This window comes from Botrytis deweyae (genome assembly GCF_014898535.1).
Source record: "Botrytis deweyae strain B1 chromosome Unknown BDEW_006, whole genome shotgun sequence".
Taxonomy (NCBI): domain Eukaryota; kingdom Fungi; phylum Ascomycota; class Leotiomycetes; order Helotiales; family Sclerotiniaceae; genus Botrytis; species Botrytis deweyae.
Window position 1 is genome coordinate 1,530,456 of NW_024066213.1, and position 21,755 is coordinate 1,552,210.

At 41.3% G+C, this 21,755-nt stretch overlaps 6 protein-coding genes across 6 annotated transcripts; 4 read left to right on the forward strand and 2 right to left on the reverse strand.

Annotated features, from left to right (window-relative positions):
- Positions 1-958: 958 nt before the first annotated feature.
- Positions 959-2,160, forward strand: EAE98_003651 (uncharacterized protein; the record flags this gene model as incomplete). The annotated part of the gene is made up of 4 exons (XM_038951271.1): positions 959-1,021; positions 1,078-1,522; positions 1,586-1,818; positions 1,885-2,160. The coding sequence occupies 4 exons, from the start codon at positions 959-961 to the stop codon at positions 2,158-2,160; spliced, it is 1,017 nt and encodes a 338-aa protein (XP_038812735.1).
- Positions 2,161-3,227: 1,067 nt separating this feature from the next.
- On the forward strand, positions 3,228-3,999 carry EAE98_003652 (uncharacterized protein; the record flags this gene model as incomplete). Its single annotated transcript, XM_038951272.1, has 2 exons — positions 3,228-3,369; positions 3,443-3,999. The coding sequence occupies 2 exons, from the start codon at positions 3,228-3,230 to the stop codon at positions 3,997-3,999; spliced, it is 699 nt and encodes a 232-aa protein (XP_038812736.1).
- A 2,257-nt stretch (positions 4,000-6,256) lies between these two features.
- On the forward strand, positions 6,257-7,795 carry EAE98_003653 (uncharacterized protein; the record flags this gene model as incomplete). The annotated part of the gene is made up of 2 exons (XM_038951273.1): positions 6,257-6,381; positions 6,436-7,795. 2 exons carry the CDS (start codon positions 6,257-6,259, stop codon positions 7,793-7,795), a joined length of 1,485 nt encoding a protein of 494 aa, XP_038812737.1.
- Positions 7,796-9,385: 1,590 nt separating this feature from the next.
- EAE98_003654 (uncharacterized protein) lies at positions 9,386-12,899 on the forward strand (the record flags this gene model as incomplete). Its single annotated transcript, XM_038951274.1, has 10 exons — positions 9,386-9,459; positions 9,586-10,192; positions 10,252-10,686; positions 10,975-11,065; positions 11,124-11,348; positions 11,404-11,660; positions 11,717-11,753; positions 11,803-12,627; positions 12,704-12,748; positions 12,853-12,899. 10 exons carry the CDS (start codon positions 9,386-9,388, stop codon positions 12,897-12,899), a joined length of 2,643 nt encoding a protein of 880 aa, XP_038812738.1.
- Positions 12,900-14,855: 1,956 nt separating this feature from the next.
- On the reverse strand, positions 14,856-16,228 carry EAE98_003655 (uncharacterized protein). The gene is made up of 2 exons (XM_038951275.1): positions 15,837-16,228; positions 14,856-15,720 (listed from the first exon to the last, which is right to left on the reverse strand). Exons 1-2 carry the CDS (start codon positions 16,031-16,033, stop codon positions 15,201-15,203), a joined length of 717 nt encoding a protein of 238 aa, XP_038812739.1. The 5' UTR covers positions 16,034-16,228; the 3' UTR covers positions 14,856-15,200.
- Positions 16,229-18,649: 2,421 nt separating this feature from the next.
- Positions 18,650-19,870, reverse strand: EAE98_003656 (uncharacterized protein; the record flags this gene model as incomplete). Its single annotated transcript, XM_038951276.1, has 2 exons — positions 18,650-19,341; positions 19,399-19,870. The coding sequence occupies 2 exons, from the start codon at positions 19,868-19,870 to the stop codon at positions 18,650-18,652; spliced, it is 1,164 nt and encodes a 387-aa protein (XP_038812740.1).
- Between the last annotated feature and the right edge of the window lie 1,885 nt (positions 19,871-21,755).

The window sequence follows — 21,755 nt, forward strand, 5'->3', positions numbered from 1 at the left end:
TATCCAACTTCGGCAAGCCACATTTATTAGTCTACCAATCTGGACTGCTGAATATTCGGTCCCTAATTACTGAAAAAAGTAATTTGTAGTCCTATCATGGAGCCATCAATCATTCCCATCACATCATCGTTAAAATTTGGGACGATTTATTCAATTCTTTCGTGTATAAGCCTAGAAACTTCTGAATTTGACCACGACATACAAGTTGCTGGCGTCACACACACCGAGTATGAAGAGTGTTTTATTCATAACAAAGAAATTTAGAAGGCGACTTCAAGATCGTCAAATTTCTGCAGGTAAATCTCCACATGTATTGTTTGCGTAGTTGCATATATCATATATGTCAATAGGGAGAACTTCTAGCTTCTACTCAGTCATTTTTGAGATTCTATGTAGCCATATTTATGCACATAAGTGAAGCCCCAATTTTTTCCGGATCCGATGTAAGATTGCCATAGGTAGATGATTGAGACAATGACATTGTGAGCAGTATGTTAGCTCCATTACTTTGAATCGAACTCATCCAGTCCTTAATTTCTCTGTCCGCAACGAGGAAGAAGATGCCAGACCCGTCATTGGAAGGTAATCTAGGAACACAATGAACCAAAGAATGCGAGGAAGTTTCTCATAATGCCTATATGAGTACCTTCAAGATTCTCTCCTTCCCTCACATAAGTATACATTATCTCAATCAACTAACACTCGGACTTCAGCGTGTTGTGTAAGGTCCTGCATATTCTCAAATGCCACTCGAAGATTCCCAAGTAGCTGCCTATCCTTCCAGAGGATGCAGAAAGCGAAGGAAATGCGCAATGCAAAGCTTCTACATATCGTCCGGGCTCTGGGGCGACTCTTACAAGTATATGAGCTGCAAGCTTTGAAGGTTCAAGCTGCTTAAGACTTTCAGGTACACTTTTTGAATTCTGGAGTCTCCGCATCGCCCTTTTGTAACATCATAATGGTTGAATCACCTTCAGATAGGCCTCCCTCCATCATCGTTCACCTAATACGCCATGCCTCGGTAATATTTCTACATACCGCTTCCTGTCAAAGGTCTCATTAGCTGACTTTTATTAGTCAAACCACTTGGAAGGAGGACTTGACTTTGGCTTGTCTTCTAAAGGAGAACGCCAATGTGACGAGCTCTACGAAAGTATGCGAAAACACGCAGGCTATATTACTCATATTTTCTGTTCGCCTATGAAACGCTGCTTAGAAACTGCTCGAAAGGGTCTCCTTGAGGCGACGAACAGGGGCACCAGGATCCAAATCATGCCTGCTCTTGCCGGTCGGAATGGCCAAGCACCCTGGAATTTACGAGAGGAAAACCAGGAAAATGATATCAGTGGTCCCTGGGTCAGTGAGGTAGCAGATCCTAGGTCAAAGTCCAAGGATGCTGATTTCGTTATGAAATGGTTGACAGGGAAAGATTTGTCTGTGCAAGCAGCTCAAAAAGTGTTGGAGGTTGTGGTTGTGAGCCAAGCTCAACTATTGAACGATTTATTATGGAAATTGAAAGGAGGTAAGTTACATAACATCACTATCTGAGCTCGACCACCTGAGTTTGTTCACTTACAGTCTGCAGGTAATCATGGCTGGCCCAATGCAACGATCGTCACCTATATTCTAGATCGTGACGGAAAGTGGACTCATTGTCGGCTCCAGAAGACTATTGATAAACAGAGAAATTCTCAACAAGATTGGAAAAAACGAATTGTAGAAGCAGCTCATGAAGAGCAAAGAAAACGAGAGGAAAAAACCAAGAAAGAGCAGGCAGAGAAATTGGACAAACAAAAGCGGGAGTTATTGAAGACACAAGTTAGTTTTTCCTGTTCCATTGACTCTAGGGCTTGCTCACGCAAGTGGCTGATACTAATTTTTCAGGATTTCATGCTCGTGGTTGATCGCGAAACCGATGAAATCGTTACATTCGGGAGGTTCCAAGAACTACTTAAGGAGCGATATGCAAAAGAATTCTCATCAGCAGCGGAGCCTGTTGTAAAGAAAGCGAAGCCGGTTGAAAGGAATGGTAACAAAAAGCCCGTTGGAAAGAAACCGAAGCCTGTTGCGAAGAAATTGAAGCCAGTTAAAGGGAAAGTGAAAGCGAAGGCTGCTTTAGAGAAATCCGAGCCTGTTGCCAAGAAAAGAAAACGAGGATGATAGCAAGAAGGCGTCTGTTGCTGAACTATCTTGATCGCCAGTTAGCCAATGTCTGACCAGACAGATACCAGTTCTTAGTGAGCTCGAGATTGCTCGCGGTTGTCTCAAACACCAGTGAGCTTGAGTTCTATCTATAACTTGGGCCGTTGGCTGAATCCGGGGTAGCTCTTGATCTTTTGCACTCCGGGTGTGGTTTTCAATTGAACTGCATACCTGTTTAGGTTTTCACAATACCTTACCTTCTGTGTCTTTTGGATAAAGTGCCACAGAAATACTAAACGCCATAGTTTTCCCGACATGAGAATCATGAGATTCAGTGATAATCACTTATAATATGTGAACTGATTAGTTGTATAGGTAATTTGTGGGTAAGAGGAAGCAAAGGGTGTCGAGGATGTGTCGTTCAAATTCTTACGAGTCGGCAACTTTTGCTAGCACCAAGCTTAATTTCTAGCCACCAAGCGCTAAAAGGCAAACTCCGGAAGCACTGATTCAAACCCACTGGTGACCCTTAACATTGAACATTCACTCACAAGGGAAGAATTAATCGGAGATTCTACGATCATGGAGCGTATTACAACTACCTACCTACCTACAGAGTTTAGTAGAGTTATCTTATGGTCTTAAATTCACTATACACGCGTTAAGACTCTTGTGCGAATCCTTCAAAAAAGGTTCTCCAAGGATACATATACGGACGGAGTTACATCGACAAGATGTGATGGAAGCAGGCGGTAATATGCATTGGATAGTAACGGGCATCATTATTCGAAAGCTTAGGAGTGGGATCCTGTGCCACGACAGTACCTTGGGGCTGAGTGTGACGGTTTATATTCGTTGGAGGCTGATTCGAGCCTTTGCAATTTCCTAGTGAGTGAATGGTAAGCACTATGTTTCGTGGGAGCGGCTATGCGTAAAGTTTGGTATGCGCTGGGCCTATTCTTGGGGGTCAAAACATTTTTCTTTTCTTTTCCTTTAATATTCCGTTTACAAACTCTCTCATTTCCCTCTAAGTCTCTTGAGCTTTCACACGTTTGTTTGAGCATTCAAAAAAATTATCGTTCAGTATGAACACCAACGCTCGTCGAAGAGGTGCGAAAGTCGCACCATCCCACTATCCCCGCATCGCATTCCATGGATTACGTTTTGCGCAATTGATTTCGGCGACGATTGTGGGAGGTATTATGGCATACTTTATCTATTATTTGCGTACGTAAATATGCAAATATGCATCGCGTTGAGAATCGATGTGAGAGAAGAATGTGTGCTGACAAGCGTCTAGGAGCTGAGCGAATTCCAATCCCATGGACTTTTATTGTGCTCTTGTCGATATCACTTGCGACAGTCGCTGTCCTAATTCTTACGATCATCCTCTATAATTTCACATATTTGTCGCCAAAATTCAATTGTTTGCTGAATGGTACGGCGTCAATTTTTTGGATGTTGGGCTTTGCGTTGTTGAGTTGGAATCTCAGTAATACGTTGAAGAAGAGTTGTGATTTGCAGACTTGGAGGAGTGGTGTAGCAATCAGCGTCTGTAGGGAATATAAGGCTCTATGGACATTTACTTTGGTTGGGACATTGTCTACATTGGCAGCATTAGCTTTGGACATTTGGACACACAGGAAGACTACAGAGAGAGGCGTTTATGTTTTGCCTGAGGATGATAAGAATGCGGCCATGTTGAAGGATATGAATGGTAAAAACAGTCAGACCAAAGGGTATGAACCCAGTCGGGGAGGAGCTTTCGAAGAGGAAATCGATATCGCTTACCACAATCGATATGGTGATGACGCATTGGAGAGTGTGGGATATCATGACAGAGTGCTTCACAAATAGTTGGGGCGAGAATACGATGTAACGAGGATGATCAGATAGGAAAGAGGTTGTGTGACCACTGCGCAACCTATCTCATGAATACTATGTACTAAATTGCATAACTTTGGAATGTAATTCATGTTTGTGAGACTGCGTAGCCTCCTACATAGGGCGACTTATTACAGAATAAGACTGTGTAGTGTATTTTTGGGTAGTGCGTCTACGCGAAAGAATAAGAAAGAAAATAAAGCCAATGTCTATTCACACGAAACGGAAGGCTAACCAGTTCGCCTCTCGAGTTTCCCCAGTACTCAATCCGAGCATCTTCTAAGGCTCATCTAAGCTTTCCCCACATGCGTCTTCATAACGAAAGAATAAAAGCAGCTTATATTCCACGACATATCTCAGGAAATGAACTTCTCCATGGGAATATGGATGCTTTTCACCTATCGCTAGCCGCGGGATCGTAAACCTTCAACCAACAACCTCTTTCACAGTGAAATTCTACCCGAGTGTGAAAATCGTTCCGGAAGGCTTGTGTTGAACAAAACCTTAATTTTCCCATGGCCATACCCAGGTGCCTTTTCCTGAATACCGCAAATACGAATTACCAATCCCGGTATCTTACCTGCAGGTGAAGGATGCGATATCTGTCAAGCATCAATAGCAAGCCTCATCGATTTAAGATCTACCTTGCAATGAGCAGTTGGGATCTTTGATTGATGTCACGGGCAAGAGCGGGAGGCGTGCCGAGAGCGCTCCATTTTGCTGTTCTAGGCCTGCAATTATCAGAATGAGACCAACAAGTGTCGGCACTTGATTGGAATTTGGAAATATGCAGATGAGATTGATATATTGGAAAGATAGAATAGTGAGATTGGCACCCGATTCACGTCGTATTATTATGGAGGCATCCATCGAATGTAAGAGTTCTGGAACCTACTTACCGCACCCCTGTGACAAATATAACAAAATCCTCGCAAAAATAAGGTTTTCCTATATAAATTATTATATTAAATTTTCTATTCAAATCTTTATAATTTCTTTTAAAAAAAATCAAAAATAATAAATAATTATAATTAAAATATAAAAAATTATTTGGAATATTTTTTACTATTTTTGTTGAATAATTATATAATATTGAAATTGAATTTTTTCAAAAATTCTAACATATAACATTTTTCCCATACAAAATAAGCGAATTTTCATAAAAAATTTGAATTTTCAACTTTAACTTCTTCAAATCATATTTAAAAAATTATAAAAAAATATTCTATTCATTTTTTTATAAGATTTGATTAATTAAATAATATTTCCTAAAAGAATCTCTAATTTTATCTTTTATTTTAATAAATAAATCAGGGTATAAAAAGCTGAATAATCTTATGTTTGAGCCGGAAAAGTGTTACATGTGCGGTGAGCAGGGGCCAGAACTCTTACCATGTTATCGGCCAAAGGGAGGCTCTAAAACACAAGACAGGTCACATTGAAAGCGAAAATTCATATGATTCGCTGGTGGAAATCTCACGGAGAAGGATGAGACTGCCGGCGGAGAGCTTCTACATTTCCTATAGGGCTGCGACGTAGCGACAGAACAGGATTGTTCTCGGTGGTCACTAAAATCAATTTCTCTTCTGTGATTGGGCTGTTCGGGGTACGAAGGCAAAAGAGAAATTGGCATTACTACGGGAATACATGCGCCATATTAGATCCACCACTCACGAGTCTTCAAAAACGGGTGATGTTTGACAATAGGGTACCAAGATATCGGATCATGTTGAAGAATGGATAATTGAGCCGTCTTACATTAGTAAAAACGGTAAGCCATGGTCGCAATTAAGCTTTCCATCAGGTGAGTGGATTCGAAGCGTGGGTACCGGGTATGTTGATCAAAGTAGCATTATATATGCTTAATTGCGCCTGTGTAGCTTTTTTCTGACAACCTGATGGCAAGATTGACGATTTACTTTGACTACACATAGCATGGGGGGCGAAGAAGCCCTAGTATTATATGGTGGTCAGCATTACCTGCAAACCCTTGGAAGCCTATCTAGGTATTCAGAGTGACGAATTAACACGAATGGCAATAGATAAACAATAACTTCAGGACTCCAGTTGCTGCAAAATTGTTCATACCTAACAGAGATTATACTCGCTCTATATTCTTGGGGAAATAGGGTTTCATACTGCAACATCAGACCTTCATTCATAGATCCCCTCTTTTTGCCAAGCACGGACAAGCTCATACTCTACAACAATTCATCCCGATCAAGCATCTATGTCCGATTACTCCTCATCATCAGGGCCTGGAATGGCAAAGTCGTCGAAGGAGGCTAAAGCAAAATCACCTCATCGATATAGAATATGCGGAACACCTGTTCGAACGGGTTGCAGGACTTGCAAGTAAGTGAACTCATTATGGAGCTTCCTTGAGAATTCCACTCACATGCAGAACAGAATTCGTCGAGTCAAATGTGGAGAGGAAAAGCCATTTTGTAAGAGGTGTACTTCCACTGGACGGCATTGTGATGGATATGAGATTATCACAGACTTGAAAAAACGAAATACCACAAAGAGAAGAACTTCCATACCGGCAGGTGTGCAGTCTAATACGTCTCAAGACCCTTTAGAGGCGACTATGCTGGATTTCTTTCGTACGTATACAGTAGCCGAGTTTGCCGGAGACTTCTCTACTGAGTTCTGGGAAAGGAGGATTTTTCAAGCTGCTACCATCGAGCCGTCAATCCGTCACGGTATTCTCGCACTGGGTGCCATCCACAGAAATTACACCGAAACCTACCAGCAACCTCAGACCATAGCAGAAAAGCCAACTCCGGCACAGGCTTTTGCTTTCCGTCAGTACACAAAAGCCATTCAAATTTTACGTCAATCAATAGTACGCGAGCCTCACTCACTAGACATGACATTGATTTCATGCATTTTGTTTATCTGTTTCGATTGTCTCGTAGGCGATCAAGCCGCAGCACTGGTTCATCTCAAATCAGGACTGAAGATCCTCGACGATATACATGCCACAAATGCCCCCTCCTCAACTGCAGCACAATGTGCACGGGATTATTCCCCGCTATTGTTAGTACTAGGGGGACAAATTGCCGCATTCATCAATCCCAAAGCTGGAGTAGACAGAGGAGCATTCTGGGCAGCGATGAAACGAGCCGGTTGCTCAACCTCCCAATTTACCCCTTTCCAGTCATTGGAAGAGGCTCGCTATTCATTGCGAACGCTTGGTGCAGATATACTGCATGCGCGTCATACAAATTGGAACTACGTTACCGAAGAAATAGTCACGAGTGAATTTGGCCCCATGGCACGAAGCCACTACATGGCGTTAGAGAATTGGTCAAATCGCCTAAACGCATTCATCGAAAGAACTTCAAGCAATCAAGAAAACACAGCCGTTGCCTCGGCAAGACCAATCCGCATTCACGGCGTATCATTACTCAGAGCCCATCATCTCTTATTCTCCATGAACGCTGCAGAATCGCATACGCCCAGGTCCAAGTTCGAAGAAATGCTCGATTTATCCGAGGCCCTGATTCTAGAAGATAAAGCTTATTGGAAATCGCAATCCATGCCAAGGTTTATGGTTGATACTGGATTAATTGTTCCACTGGTGTATACAGCGGTTCGCAGTGCTGATATCCAACATAAAAGAAGAGCAATCAAAATCTTGTCACAGGCGCCTGGAAGAGAGGGGTTATGGGATACGCAGTGTGCGATTGATATTGTAGAGGGAGAGTTGGCCGCTGCAAGAGGCCAGAGTCCGAGATTGCAGATTCCATATTTTCATGATTAAGAAGGGAAGAAATGCAATAGTAATAGGTCATGTTTTCTGTGTGGGTTACAGAGCAGGTCAGGTCAATCTTTCATATCACATGGATGATTGGTCGATCGGCCAATAGGCCACAGGTGCTTTTTTCAGGTGCGTGATGTCTGTCACTGAACATGTTCGTCTCAATTGAGATACATGTATTGATCTGAATATGGGTGGAAGGATTACAGGGTGCATCTCCGTAGCCCTCTGCATTTTTCTTTGTGTTTGTAAAATACCAGTGTTATATTATAGATTTCACTTGAAATGTAGATTCAAACAATCTTTTCTTCGTCATATATCAAGAAAAATTTACCATGTGAGATAAATCTCGATTTGAAGTATATACTCGTGATAGGGTGTCTGAGGGTGTTTAAGTGTCATACTGAGCTCTTACGAAGTATAACACCAAACTGAAGCCAAGCGATAAAGCCCCTAAGCCACCCCAACCACCAGGATTTCCACCACATCTTGGCAGCGATACACAAATTCCTATTTTCGAATCCTCTTAAACTCAAACCCCCATGAAGACAACAGTACACTACTCTGTAGACTAACAGAAGGACCCTTGGACCTGTGTACTCATCTGCCTACAACGATCTCCATCCAAACCACAACTCGCTAACTCACCAAGAACGATTTTACGTAGGGTTGCTGAGTTTCCAACAGGGGGATGGATGACAGAATGGTGGGATTGGTAGATAAGCTGAAAGAATCTGCAAGGTGATATATACTCCGTAGGGGGTGTTCCTTGATATAGCCCGTAACTACAAGCTACCGGTATGTAGATGACAAGCAGGGCAGCACGCTTGAGCTTTCGAATTTCCAGCTTATGGAATTTGAACCATCAGTTGAAAAGTGCACAGTGCACAGTGCACAGTAGGTGACTTATGTGCGACTTTCTTGGTGCCGTTAGAGAAGAGTATCTCGGACATAGCTATAGATAGCTAAAGGAAAAATGAAGAACGATAGTTATCGAGTGCGAATACTGTACTTTGCACCTCAAAAGAGAGCTATCACATTGTTTTCTTTTAGATACACAATCTACTTCGTACAGCTGCGATATGCCTCACCGTCAATCAATTTCCCAATTGAACCAATCGAAAGAAGATGACGATCCAATCATCGGGAATATATGGCGGGGGTCCTGGTTTCAGTGTGGAGCTACGCCGCACAGCACCCTCGCTATAACGTGTTTTGGGCCCTTGGCATGGTATCTGCAGATGCAAATTTCCAACAATAGCACAGAAAAGGGTTTCTAGGTCGCTGGCCCTCCATCTGTTACCAGCAAGAGTGGAATTTTGTGAGGACAAAATTGAGAGAGAGGAAGAAAGAAAGATGGAAGGATTCGATTGTTTTCTTGTTTAGCTACCATGTACTTGATTTTGACCGGGAAGCTTTTCATAGCCTGCGAAATTAAGAAGCCTGTTTCATCATGGAGTATACCACTCTCAGCCTTCAGCCTTATCGCAATCGTAGAGTTGCGTTGCCATTTTGATGTTGCTGATAAAGATCTAGAAGTGTGATTGACATTTGGACGCGAATTGGCAGCTCTAGAACTACGCATCTCTCGAAATGGAAGCGAGGTTTTCGAGATTGTTTGATGATTGGGATCAGGATCATAGGGACATAACTATGCTAGAGTATGGGTAAGAGAAGCTTAAATGTTTTCTTAGTTTTAGCTTTCGGCGCATTGACTGAGGGAAACATATTGTCATCGGATGAACATTAGATTGAATATTTGTTTGCTAACACTTCAATTGGTGTTTTGACAGCTCTAGTGTTAACGACTCACCACCGAGATATCATTCTCGGCACAACAGCAGCACAGAATATATATCTCCATCAGCAGATCTATCCGAGAGGCCAGACCTACCAGAACCAGTCCTCGAATCTACAACTCCTTTCTCACCCTTCGACGATGGAATCTCAACTCGACGTTTACTGGATGGTAGAGGAAGTTATGCCTCTAGTTACAGCCCATCTTTTCCATCCGCACACGACTACCAAGCTTTGAAAGATGTAGGCCGAGATAGTATTATAGATGATCCATCTCCAAGCGAAGCACGTCTACGAAATGGCTCTGGCGTGACTTCGAATATGAAGAGGATGTGGACGAAATCGACAGCTTTCACAAAACCCCGTCCTCAATCTTCATTTGATGGACATTTTGCGCAGGGAAAAGATGGGTGGTGGAAAAAACAAATGTTGGTGGATCGAAGTTTAAGATCAATGGCGGGGTTTACACTTCTTTGTGCGATTGTTATGTTTATCATAATGATTGTGTACTTACCTGCGTTTAATTCTCGGTTGAATAAACAAAGTACGAGTGTCGGCGGAAAGGAAGGGGAAAGCTGTGAGAGTATGGAGAGGAGGAATATTGTGAGTGGGATTGTTAGATACAAGGGCTTGGGGAGCTTGCTAATGGGTCATTTGAATAGGCTGTTCATCTGTTCATAAACATTGCAGCGACGATGATTCTGGGTTGTTCGAATACCTATCAGCAGTTGGTAACTGCTCCGCTAGTTGAGGAGATTCCATTCATTCTCTCGAAAAATGGTGATGCAAAATGCGGTACGAACTCACCCTGGAATATCAATGTTAAGAAATCAGGAAAATTAAAGGCTTGGGGATCATGGTTATTACTTATTTGCACTTCAATTGTATGTTTCAAGCGAGCTCTCGAGGAAGGGGTACTTTTGTTGATTGTTTTACAGCCAATTCATTTCCTCGCAAATTCGGTCATTGGACCTTCGTTTTATGTTGAGATGCCAACGAATGTTACGTATCTGTACAATCAAACTTTCTCTCTGAATTCTTATCAAGCGTACTACTACGATACGTCTTCCCACTTGGCATCGTATGACTCTGCATGCGTAAGTCGAACTTCTCTTTCGGAGCTTATTGGGGAGTATTAGGCTTTTGGAACCTGGGGATTTTGACAGTCTGGATTGCGACCCTACAAAGGATAGTCTCTCACCTGAGGAGCCAGTCAGAATGTTCGCATCAGTGATACGTGATCTAGCTCCCCCCCCCCCCTTTTCCTTCCGATATTGCAATTTGACATCCAGTCTGTTGATTCTAGCCGTGGCACTTCCGGAACTAAATCTACGGCTAAGCTTTCCCGGATTTTCGGTTGCCAAACTAACGAAAATCACAAATAGTGGACTGCTTTTAGAGCTGGGTTATATGTTTTGCCTAGCAACATGTCTCAATTGAGTGACCAATACAATACTAATGCGCTCGGAAACTCGAGTGAGTACTCTCAATTCTGTTCTTAGACTGATGCGCGATACTGAGAAATGACTTGTAGCATCTTTCGAAACCGTTTTGGTCACCTACAATCAGAATTGTACAGAATATAAAGGAACAGGGACTGTCGATGAAGCCCTGGCAGAGGTCAATTACACCGGCTCGTATGCTTGGTCGGGGCAGTATTCCAAAGGGAACTGTGCCTTGCGACGAGGTGTTTATTGTGAACTCCAAGACCAGCTACCTAAGAAATGTCGATTGAATGTTCGGATGCAAGCTTGTTTCAGTACGTACTCACTTTTGTCGTGAATATATGGAGTCATTATTCTGACGATTGTTAGCACTTTTCGGGTGTCTCCTAATTAAAGCCATGTACATGATCGGACTGAATTATCGAGCGAGACACAGGGTTAAGAATCACTGCTTGACGTATGGAGATGTGATAGTTGCATCTGTCATAAATCCGGATTTGAAAATTCATAATGAATGCTTACTCAATTCTGGAGATGGTTATCGACATAAGGTGTCACACCAATGCCATAAGCATTGTAAAGATCTCATTCCTTCGACGACGGGTGATGATATTGGTCACTGTCAGGTAATGTGATCTTGCCATTGCCTCCTGAATCTTACTAATCTCCCATGCTCTCATAGAAATGCAAGAAGTTCAATGAGACTGACAAAGCTGCCGGTGAGCTCTAACAAGTTCGTCGGTATGAATTTGTATCTGACACATCTAGACTTACCGCATCCAAGCATAGCAATCAAATACAAGCGCTCACTCCTCTCCAATCTTGGTTCCACCGCCATCACTCAGATGATTATCCTGATGTTTTGCTCCTTCGCCATGGCTGGCGTGTCCATCATGCTCATTACTCTCATGGTCAGCAAGACAACAAATTACAACCATTACTGTCGCAATCCCGATTATAACCGCGAGTACTACAGAGAGTGTGATATTTCGCTCTCGCAAACTCTCAAGGAAAGCTTTGGAACCTGGGGGGGCTTCTCTTCTAGCGTCACGTTGGCAGCGCTTCCTTCTGACAAAATCAGTAGTGAATTGATTGCCTTTGCTATCTCCAACGGCGCACAGTTTCTTTTCAGCTTGCTTTATTTATTGCTCATCTACAACATCACTCTCATATCCATGGAACACGAATGGGGCACCTTTGAGACCGAACGCAAAAAGCCCAGAGCTACCATCGTATCGGGAACCCCCTTTGAGCAATCATATTTTCTGCAACTGCCCTCCAAAATTCTCCTCCCTCTCATGACCTTTGCAGCAGCCATGCACTGGCTCCTCGGCGAATCAATAGCAACCTTCGAATCCATCTACACGGATCCAGCATATGGGGTTGAACACTCGGTCTACTATGTCACGTATGCCGCGTACCCAATCTTCCTGAGTACGGTGTTGATGATTGGCCAGACGGCGATTTGTTGGTGGGCTTTTACCTATCGGCGAGAGGGATTCATTCCGCAGATGTATGGGAGTATTCGGGCTTGTTGTGCGAGTACGAGTGAACTTGAAGATTTTGGGAGGGGGGGCATTCAGTGGGGAGATTGTGAGTTTTTTTCTTCTTCTCTCTCATGGTTTCGTGATTATCCTGGATTTTTAACTAATTCGTTTGCGTGTGATAGTGGGAATGGGTGAAAGATTTAGACATGCTGGTTTCTCGGCTGATGGTTCGTATCTCCACCCCTTCATTCCTCATTTCTCTCTAACCTTATTCTCCCTCCTTCACCTTCACCTATTCTCTCCCCATCATACTGACTCTCCCCCCCTCTAGAACCGGGTAAAATTATCCCTGCAGAACTCTACTGCGGTCGTGGGTAACAATCAATACCCAGTCCAGTTCCTATTTCCCAATTCTCATTTCCCGATACCCATGTGTAAATATAAACAAACAAACAAACAAACCTACAAATTTAATACCCAATTACGAAGTCACGATTTGGAAATTACATATAGGCGTTTGTTTTATTTTTTATTTAATCGAGGGTTTATATTTATTTATTTTTTTATCTATAATAAAAGAGCCTTAGTAATTTATCAACTTTTTAGTAATTTATGAATTTTAATAATAATTCTTATAGTTTTTATTTTTATAATAATATAAATAGATATTTATAATTAGATTAAATTAATAAATATTTTTATTTTTTGTAAATACAAAGTTAGAAAAAATTAATTCTATTTATTAGAAAGATTTTATATAAAAAAAAAAAGTTAATAAATTACTGAAAAATTAATAAATTGCTAAGACCCCCTTATTAGTATAATAGGGAGTGAAAGGAAATATAATCCCCGATTAGTTGTAGATTTGTGAATTGAGATGAATTGAGTTGAGTTACCTATATACCTAGGTCGGGACTTTATATTTCTATGTATATGGATGTATATGTATATGTATTTATATGTATATTTCACACCTATATATAATAATCATAGATAGAATAGATACCTAGACAACAAGCAACAGACAAAACAATAAGAAGGAGAATAAATATCCATTCTATTCTATTCATTCTATTAATAATATCAAAGTAATCTTACCTACCTACTAGTACTAAATATAACAGATATACCTGTAGACTTTTGAGATCGCGAGGGTGAGAGAAATATAAAGAGTATTTAAGATTGATTTAATAAGAATTCTTTTCTTTTCATATTTAGGTAGGTAGGTATCGATGGTTCTTGTGGTGAGTGAGTATTGGGATTATTTGCTGTTGGAGGGATAATGGGATAATGGGATAATGGGATAATGGGATAATGGGATAATGGGATAATGGGATAATGGGATAATGGGATAATGGGATAATGGGATAATGGGATAATGGGATAATGGGATAATGGGATAATGGGATAATGGGATAATTGATAATGAGTGCTTAGATAAGAGTTCGATTCTATCTACATCTACTAGGTATTCATGTGTACTAATGATTCGAGTTTTCTACGATACACTTATTAGTGAGTGGATATGAATGGATTATCAAGACGAGATGAGGAAATTCTGAAGAATATCTATTTGCTGTGTTTTTTTTATAGCTTTTTTTTTGTTTTTTTTTTTAGAAAGTTTAGGAGATGCGGGTGCCACGGGATATCCATGGATACTTTTTATGAGTATAAATGTGAGGAGGTGTTTGGATAGATATTGGAGATTGGAGATTGGAGAATGGAGATTTGATTATGAGTATGAGTATGAATATGAGTATGAGTATGAGTATGAATATGAGTATAAGTATAAGTATGAGTATGAGTATGAGTATGAGTATGAGTATGAGTATGAGTATGAATATGAGTATGAATATGAGTATGAGTATGAGTATGAGTATGAGTATGAGTATGAGTATGAGTATGAATATAAGTATAAGTATGAGTATGAGTATGAATATGAATATGAGTATAAGTATAAGTATAAGTATAAATATAAATATAAGTATAAGTATAAGTATGAGTATAAGTATGAGTATAAATATGGGTATAAATATAAACATAAATATAAATATAAATATAAATATAAATATAAATATAAATATAAATATAAATATAAATATAAATATAAATATAAATATAAATATAAATATAAATATAAATATAAATATAAATATAAATATAAATATAAATATAAATATAAATATAAATATAAATATAAATATAAATATAAATATGAGTATGAGTATAAGTATAAGTATGAGTATAAATATAAGTATGAATATAAGTATGAGTATGAGTATAAATGATTTGATAAAGAGGAAAGCCAAATCATAATAGAGATACAAATACAAATTCAAATACAAATACAAATACAAATTCAAATTTATAGAAAATGTTTATTATTACGGCGATCTATATCGCTGCTATGAAACGTACGCAAGTAAACTAGAGTACACCAAAGCGCCAATGTGTAGTATGGTATCTCTCGCTTGAAAAGTACAGATGGTATAAAGGAAATGGAATGTCGTAGCGGTCGTATCATTATGTAAGTCGTTCCTCTCCTCTCCTCTCCTCTCCTTTCATTACCAGATTCAGTTTCATCTAGTCCATCGATTCTCTTCCCCAGCTATGCACTTCCCCATCTTCCCTTCCTTTCATCAAACTCCACTCCCATCCATCTCAGAACCAGAATATCCCCTAGTATCTGCTGCGTCGCTGCCAAAAGTGTCTCTTAGCAGGTCTCACACCTCCAACATAACCCTTCTCTCCAATCGCACTCCTCGTCTTCTTCTTATGCATTCTCTTACTCAAACACGTAACAAACACGACGACGGCGCCCAAAAATCCCGCAATCATAGCCGCCAAGATACACCAGATACCCACGCTGAAATACGCATGACTTCCACTTCCATCTCCATTGACATGGTTTTTGATGATTCCAAAGAGCGCAAAATCGCACGCCATCGCTACCAAAGCAATGATGAATGCGATGCTAGAGACGAGAGCCGCGAGGAAAGAACCAATGAGACCGGCGCCGAGTGCGAGGAGAAATGCGATAAACATGACTCCGCATGCGACGGGGTGGAGGATCATCACGCGGGTGAGGGCTTTGGTGGTGTCTTCGCTGGCGGTGCTGAAATCGGTGGATTCGATTTGGGACATGATGGCGGCGGGGTTGTAGCCGATGTGTTTTTTAGTGCAGTAGTCGTTTCCATTTCTGTTTTTGAAAAGAGTTGTTAGTTTGGTGTTTTTTTATTGGGTCGAGATCTTGTCGTGTTCTCAATGAGATGAGATGGGATGGAAGGGAAGAGAAGGAAAGGAAAGGATACTCACGAATCAACATCCAAAACACAATATCCAAAAGTACCAAATGAAACCACGGAATTGTGGGAATCGGTTCCGTTTGTCAATTTGACCTTCATGATTCCGATATCATTGATGACGGGAGCGGAAATGGTGGTTATGAGGAGGAGGATGGAAGATGCGAAGAGCAGGAATGTACCGATGTGGTGGAGGAAACCGGTCGCCATTTTGAAGGTTGGGTATTGAGTTGATGTTTGGGTGTTTATTTGAAGATGTAGAAGCGTATGAGAAAGAGAGAGAGAGAGAGAGAGAGAGTAAAATCAAGTCCAAAGTCAACTAACTTTGACTTTATTCAAGTCTAGATAGATAGATAGATGGATAGATGGAAAGTTACTTTGTGTGTAGATATTCTATCTCAGAAAGAAGAAAAAGAAAGGGTCTCTTAAGCTTTTAATATAACCACCTATTATATTCTTGTAACCAACCCAAGCTACTCCAGAAGTCCAGAAGTCAAGAGAAAGTGACATATGAAAGTGGTGCGTTGGTCGCATATCTTGATTCTTGATTTGAGACGTCCCTATTGGAAAGAGAAGGGAAAAAAAAGGTTCACAAACAAGGAAATCCAATATTTACATGGGTTGGTCAGCAGGGTGGTGGTGAGATTGATTGATTGATTGATTGATTGATTGGGCGTCTTTTTCTTGGGTGGCCTATCGTCATAGCTTTGGCCTTGGTGTGGATGGGATTGCATGTACCGGGAAGGATGTGGTGAGAATACTACGTAGGTACCGAGGATAAGAATCATGGGAGTGAAGACTGATTACTTCCGTGGAAGGGATGATAGATAGAGTGAAGTGAAAGTGAAAGTGAAGTCTGATATTGATTTTGTTAAGGTTATTCCTGAGTTGCTTAGTAGCTTGTTTTGAGTGAAGTGAAGTTTCATATCATCCGAACCTTTTTTGGACCAGACACCAGTTATGTCATCATGTCATGGTCATACCTACCTACCAAGGCGTCAAAACGTCAACCATTTTAGCCGATACTGGGGAAAACTAGGTAAACAACGGGCGAGTGCACTAGGTAAAGACTTGGTAGTGGTAGCGTGAGTGTAAGAAAATAATTGAACTTCATGTCTACAGCCATTAACATCAATTATCTAACGAGCACCTACATACTCCAGGTAGGTTCACAAAGTACTCCAAAAACATTTATGTTTATTCTACGAAACCAAAGTATATCTATCTTCATTTCATCATTCATTCATTCATTACCAGGTACTTGCCCGTCCGTCCGTCCGACCAAGTGTCACCTAATAAAATAAAATAAAAGAATAAAAAAACTTGCCGGTCCCCCTGTAAGGCTGTGCGACCCTTTATCAATAAAGTATAAAGTGATAAATGATAAATGACGTCGTAAATTCAGGGGTTCATCCAGTGGCGTGGTCCCTACAGAATACCTAGAACCTAGTAAGCACTCTTGTCGATTTATTACGATTCGGGAAAGTCTACGATATGAATGGTTTCAGATGAGAAAGATCTGGAATATATCAAATACTTTCTTAACATTGATGATATGCTTACCTAATCAAGAATCTAAACCATACACATGTACACGTGTTTGACGGGTATTTGAGATTCAATTGAAACCTTCGATAGTACTACCTAGGTATTATTTGTTTGGGATACTCTGGGCGGCACTCAGTATTGTCCTGGCTCCTGGGTAGAAATTGGCAAACAGGTGCCACATTAAGTTCCATCTGCCGTGTGTCTAGTAATATCGGAGCCAAAAAGATTAGCTTAGTCATGTGATAGCAATGATAGCATCTAAAGCCACACCTCAGTAATCGCTAAGATCAATTCGCAATTAACATTCCTGCTCAATCAATCAACTACCTACATCATCATAGAAAAGGGATCAAGGAAGAAATTGTCACATTCTCTCCATCGCCCACACGGTTATCATGCATTCTATGAATCATGCAGAATCGTATCAGCACGCTATCGTACTCGAATCTCATTCACAACATTGCGACTCAAACCCAAAGCAAGAGAAGTTGGTGAAGCTTTGGTTTTTTGGGTCCAAAGAGAAAGACGATACCATTTCTACTGTTCGCGATACTAATCAGTATTTCCTACTTTGAGTACTAGCGGGCAGCAATGAAGACTTTGCGAACGAGTGGGACAGTACTAACAAGCAATTGTTCACTCACTCCGCATGATTCCAAAGAATACCATCCCTATACGACCAGACCCTCAAACTCATCACCAAATCCCCATCAAAACCCATAATAAATCAGCATGACCCGCAAGGCTTAGATCAATCTATGAATCAAAGCTTGAATCCAAAGCCAAGACTGAGGACCCATCAAAATGAGAAGTTTGATAGTATCAACCTCAATGGGAGTTTCCAGCCAATATCACTCCATTTCATAGTGTTTGTGAGAGACCAGTGGATGAGGATTCGTGTGCAGGGTAGGTGAGTATGTTAATAACTTTTATGTACTGCTCGCTGAAAGCGTTGTTGTCGTTTGTTATCACATGGCACCCATTTCATAACAAGACTTTCATGAGCAATTATACATTTTCTATTCTATCATGCCTCAAATACTATCAACAGTGTCGAGTACTGTCAAATATCGCTTCAAAGTTTTATGTACAGAATGAAAACTCTTCATTGGAATCTGTCGAGCACCACTTCGACTACAACCAATCGTCAGATGACTCGAACTACATCACAGTATCGCCCACTAAATATTCAACCACACGCCAACCTCCACCAACTTTTCTCAACTCAAAAGACACAACATGAATATTAACTACAACAATACCCCCGAGGTTTATTCCCTAAGTCAATTTAAGAAGCGCCTTCGCATTCTCGTATGCCAACTTCGTCTTGGTAAGTGTGTTCATCTCCAAACGGTCAAACCATCCCGCAATCTCCACCGTATCCTCAAATGGATAATCAACACTGAACATTACTCTATCCTCTCCTGTTCTCTTAATGGTATCCACCACAGTTCCTGCATCTTGTACGCCCGCAGTTGTAACCCAGAAATTGCGGAGCCAGTACTCTTCCATCGTAAGGGTGCTGTTGAACAAATCTTTATTGAAATGTCTCAATCGCTGATCAATCCGTGGAAGGAAAAATGGAAGTCCCTCTCCACAATGTCCGAGCACTATTTTAAGAGTAGGATATTTATCTAGAGTTCCTGATACCATAAGACGCAGAGCATGAGCACCTGTCTCGGAGGAAAATCCCCAAGGAGATGAACCCAAGAATTCATAGCCTTTGACACTGAGAAGTTGGCTAGGGGCTGGCATACGAGGATGCAAGTAGATGGGGACATCTAGCTCGACTACTTTTTCGAGGAAAGGCTCCATGCTTGGGTCGTCGAGATAGACGATATCGTTTGCGGTACCGTTGATACCTCCATTGTTGGTGTAGCCTCCGACAAAGGACCCGACGCCTCCGAGTTCTTTGACACAGCGTTCGAGTTCGGTGGCGGCGTTGGCGGGTTCTTGAAGTGCATTGCTGCCTATTGATCTTGTTAGTCTCGTTGCAAGTACAAGGCAGGCAGATGCATGTTACTTACACCAAAACTCAAATCTCCCCGTGTAATTCGCATTATTCTTATAATTCTTATACAAATAATCGTTCACATATCCGGCGGCATAAGTCGCATAGGTAGCATTGAATACTCCTTGGATACCCGGGCCTCCAAATGTTAAAACGGAAATGCTAATGTTTGCAGCATCCATATTCGCAATGCGCGAAGGAATATCGAGCATTTTCTCACCTACATCGGCGATGTAGACGGAATCAGAGTATTGAGGTTCGTTGGTGTTGGGATAGTAAGGCACGGTATAGAGACCGTTCAGGAGATCATTGCCAACATGTTCTTCGAGGGCAATTTTACCAGGAATGGATGTTGAGGCATCGTAGAAAGTTGGACGACCAGAATTCAAGACGGTTTCTTGAGGTGTGTAGTCTGCAGCTGATATGGAAGAAGGAGTGAGAAGAAGGGTTGCCAAAGCAGCTTTTCCAAGAGTACGAACGAACGACATTGTTGCAAAGTATTGAACAAAAAACACACTTAAACTCAAACTCAAACGCTATTCACAAACACACATTCTCTCAAACCCAAGACCTCTAGAAAATCCTCATCTATTTATCTCTCTCCCTCTCTCTCGCCATCTATCTCGCCTCCCAAACCCTAAAATTACAACGCGGAACCACATTACTCCATCCGGACGCGTCCACCCGCATCCCTACTCCCACCACGCCCCGCATTTCCCCATACGCATCTTTTGCACCGCCCTTTCCGCACCTATTTCTACAAAAGCTTCTTTCCCCGGCTGCCCCTCCGATACCCGAACTAGCATCTTCATCCTTCCCCCTCTCTGATTTGAGGAATTGCAAATTACTCAATCTTATTGATTTCGTGTTTGCCACACGTTCTATGCAGATGCAGATCGGAAATCAGTATTTATAATATATATATAGTATCTGGTCCCCCTAGATAGGAGTGCATGCATGTTTTTGATACTAGGCCACGGAAACGAAAATAATCTGATCCACATCTAAGAAAAGAAGCTTTGGTCCGAGTGGACGGATTCGTTATTTACGGCGGCGTAGTTCGATTCATTGGGTCTGTTTGGCATTGATCGAGAATAGGCCGGTTCTGGTTCGGTTTTGCGGGTCTGGTCTGGACCTCTCTCTCTCTCTCTCTGAGTATTTGTATTTGTGTTTGTATTAATTATGGTATGGCATAGAGAAAGTGTTGATATCTTGAAATGCATGATTAAATTATTCTGATATGGTATATATTGTGTTTTGTATCCGGGTTTCCCGAAAAGTGGACGGCGCTTATTTTTAGAAATTGATTAATATCTGAGGAGATTGTTTGAAGGGGAATAATTTTTTGTATTCCTAGGTAGGTAGCTGTCGCTTTTGATTGATGTGGTACAAGCAACAGAATTTTTGAATTGTCGCATTAATCTTTTCCCATCGTTGTATGTACTGAGTAGTGCTATGAATTTATAATGATTGCAATGATTGTTTGATTGGGATATATCTTTCATTTCTACTTATGTCTTCGGGATTAAGAAGCTCAAGGAGTGTTTAATGATGAGAAAGATATCTCGAATACACAGGATAAGAGTTAATAATTAGGAAGGAATGAAATCGACAATTTTGGGGGGAGAAAATACCTTTTGGTCACAAGTGTGACTGTCGTTGCCCTTTCATGCGAGTTGCCCTCGGATGGATGTTAGCATACTGCTGTCTTGTTAAGCGCCAACGCATTTGTGCTCGGCCAATCCTCTTTGATGAGTAGGTATGCTACGCAAATTTTCATATGCGTAGAGGGTTGCATTCATGGGACTGTATCACGTATCTACGAATTTATCTAGGCTTTTTCTTTGACTTCATCTCCAGCAACAGATATACTTCTCGAGTAAAGGATCGAATTGCGAGTGCACGAACATGTCGAGCTCTGTGCCTGAACCAATGTACTCTATTCAAGAGGTCTCAGATAAGGGAAAAGGACTTATCGCCACACGAACAATCCCCATGGGCACATGCATCCTTGCCTAAGAGCCCATCATCAGGATCCCGGAGGACGCTTCTGATACAGCAGTCTTGCGAGCATCTATACGTACACAAGTCGAAGCGCTCACTACAAACAAGCGACAAGCCTTTCTCTCCATGCACAATATCTATGCCAACGACGCTACTCGCCGCACCTAGGAATCATCCGAAAACACGCTCTACCGTTCGGAGATTCTGTAAGAGAGGCTGGAATATTCACAAATGCATGTCGCATCAATCATGCCTGCGATAACAATGCCCTAAAAGGCTGGAACGAGAATAGCAAGCGCCACACCATCTATGCATGCGAAACGAGACATGGAATCGGGTGAAGAAATCACAATCTTCTATCTCGGGGTC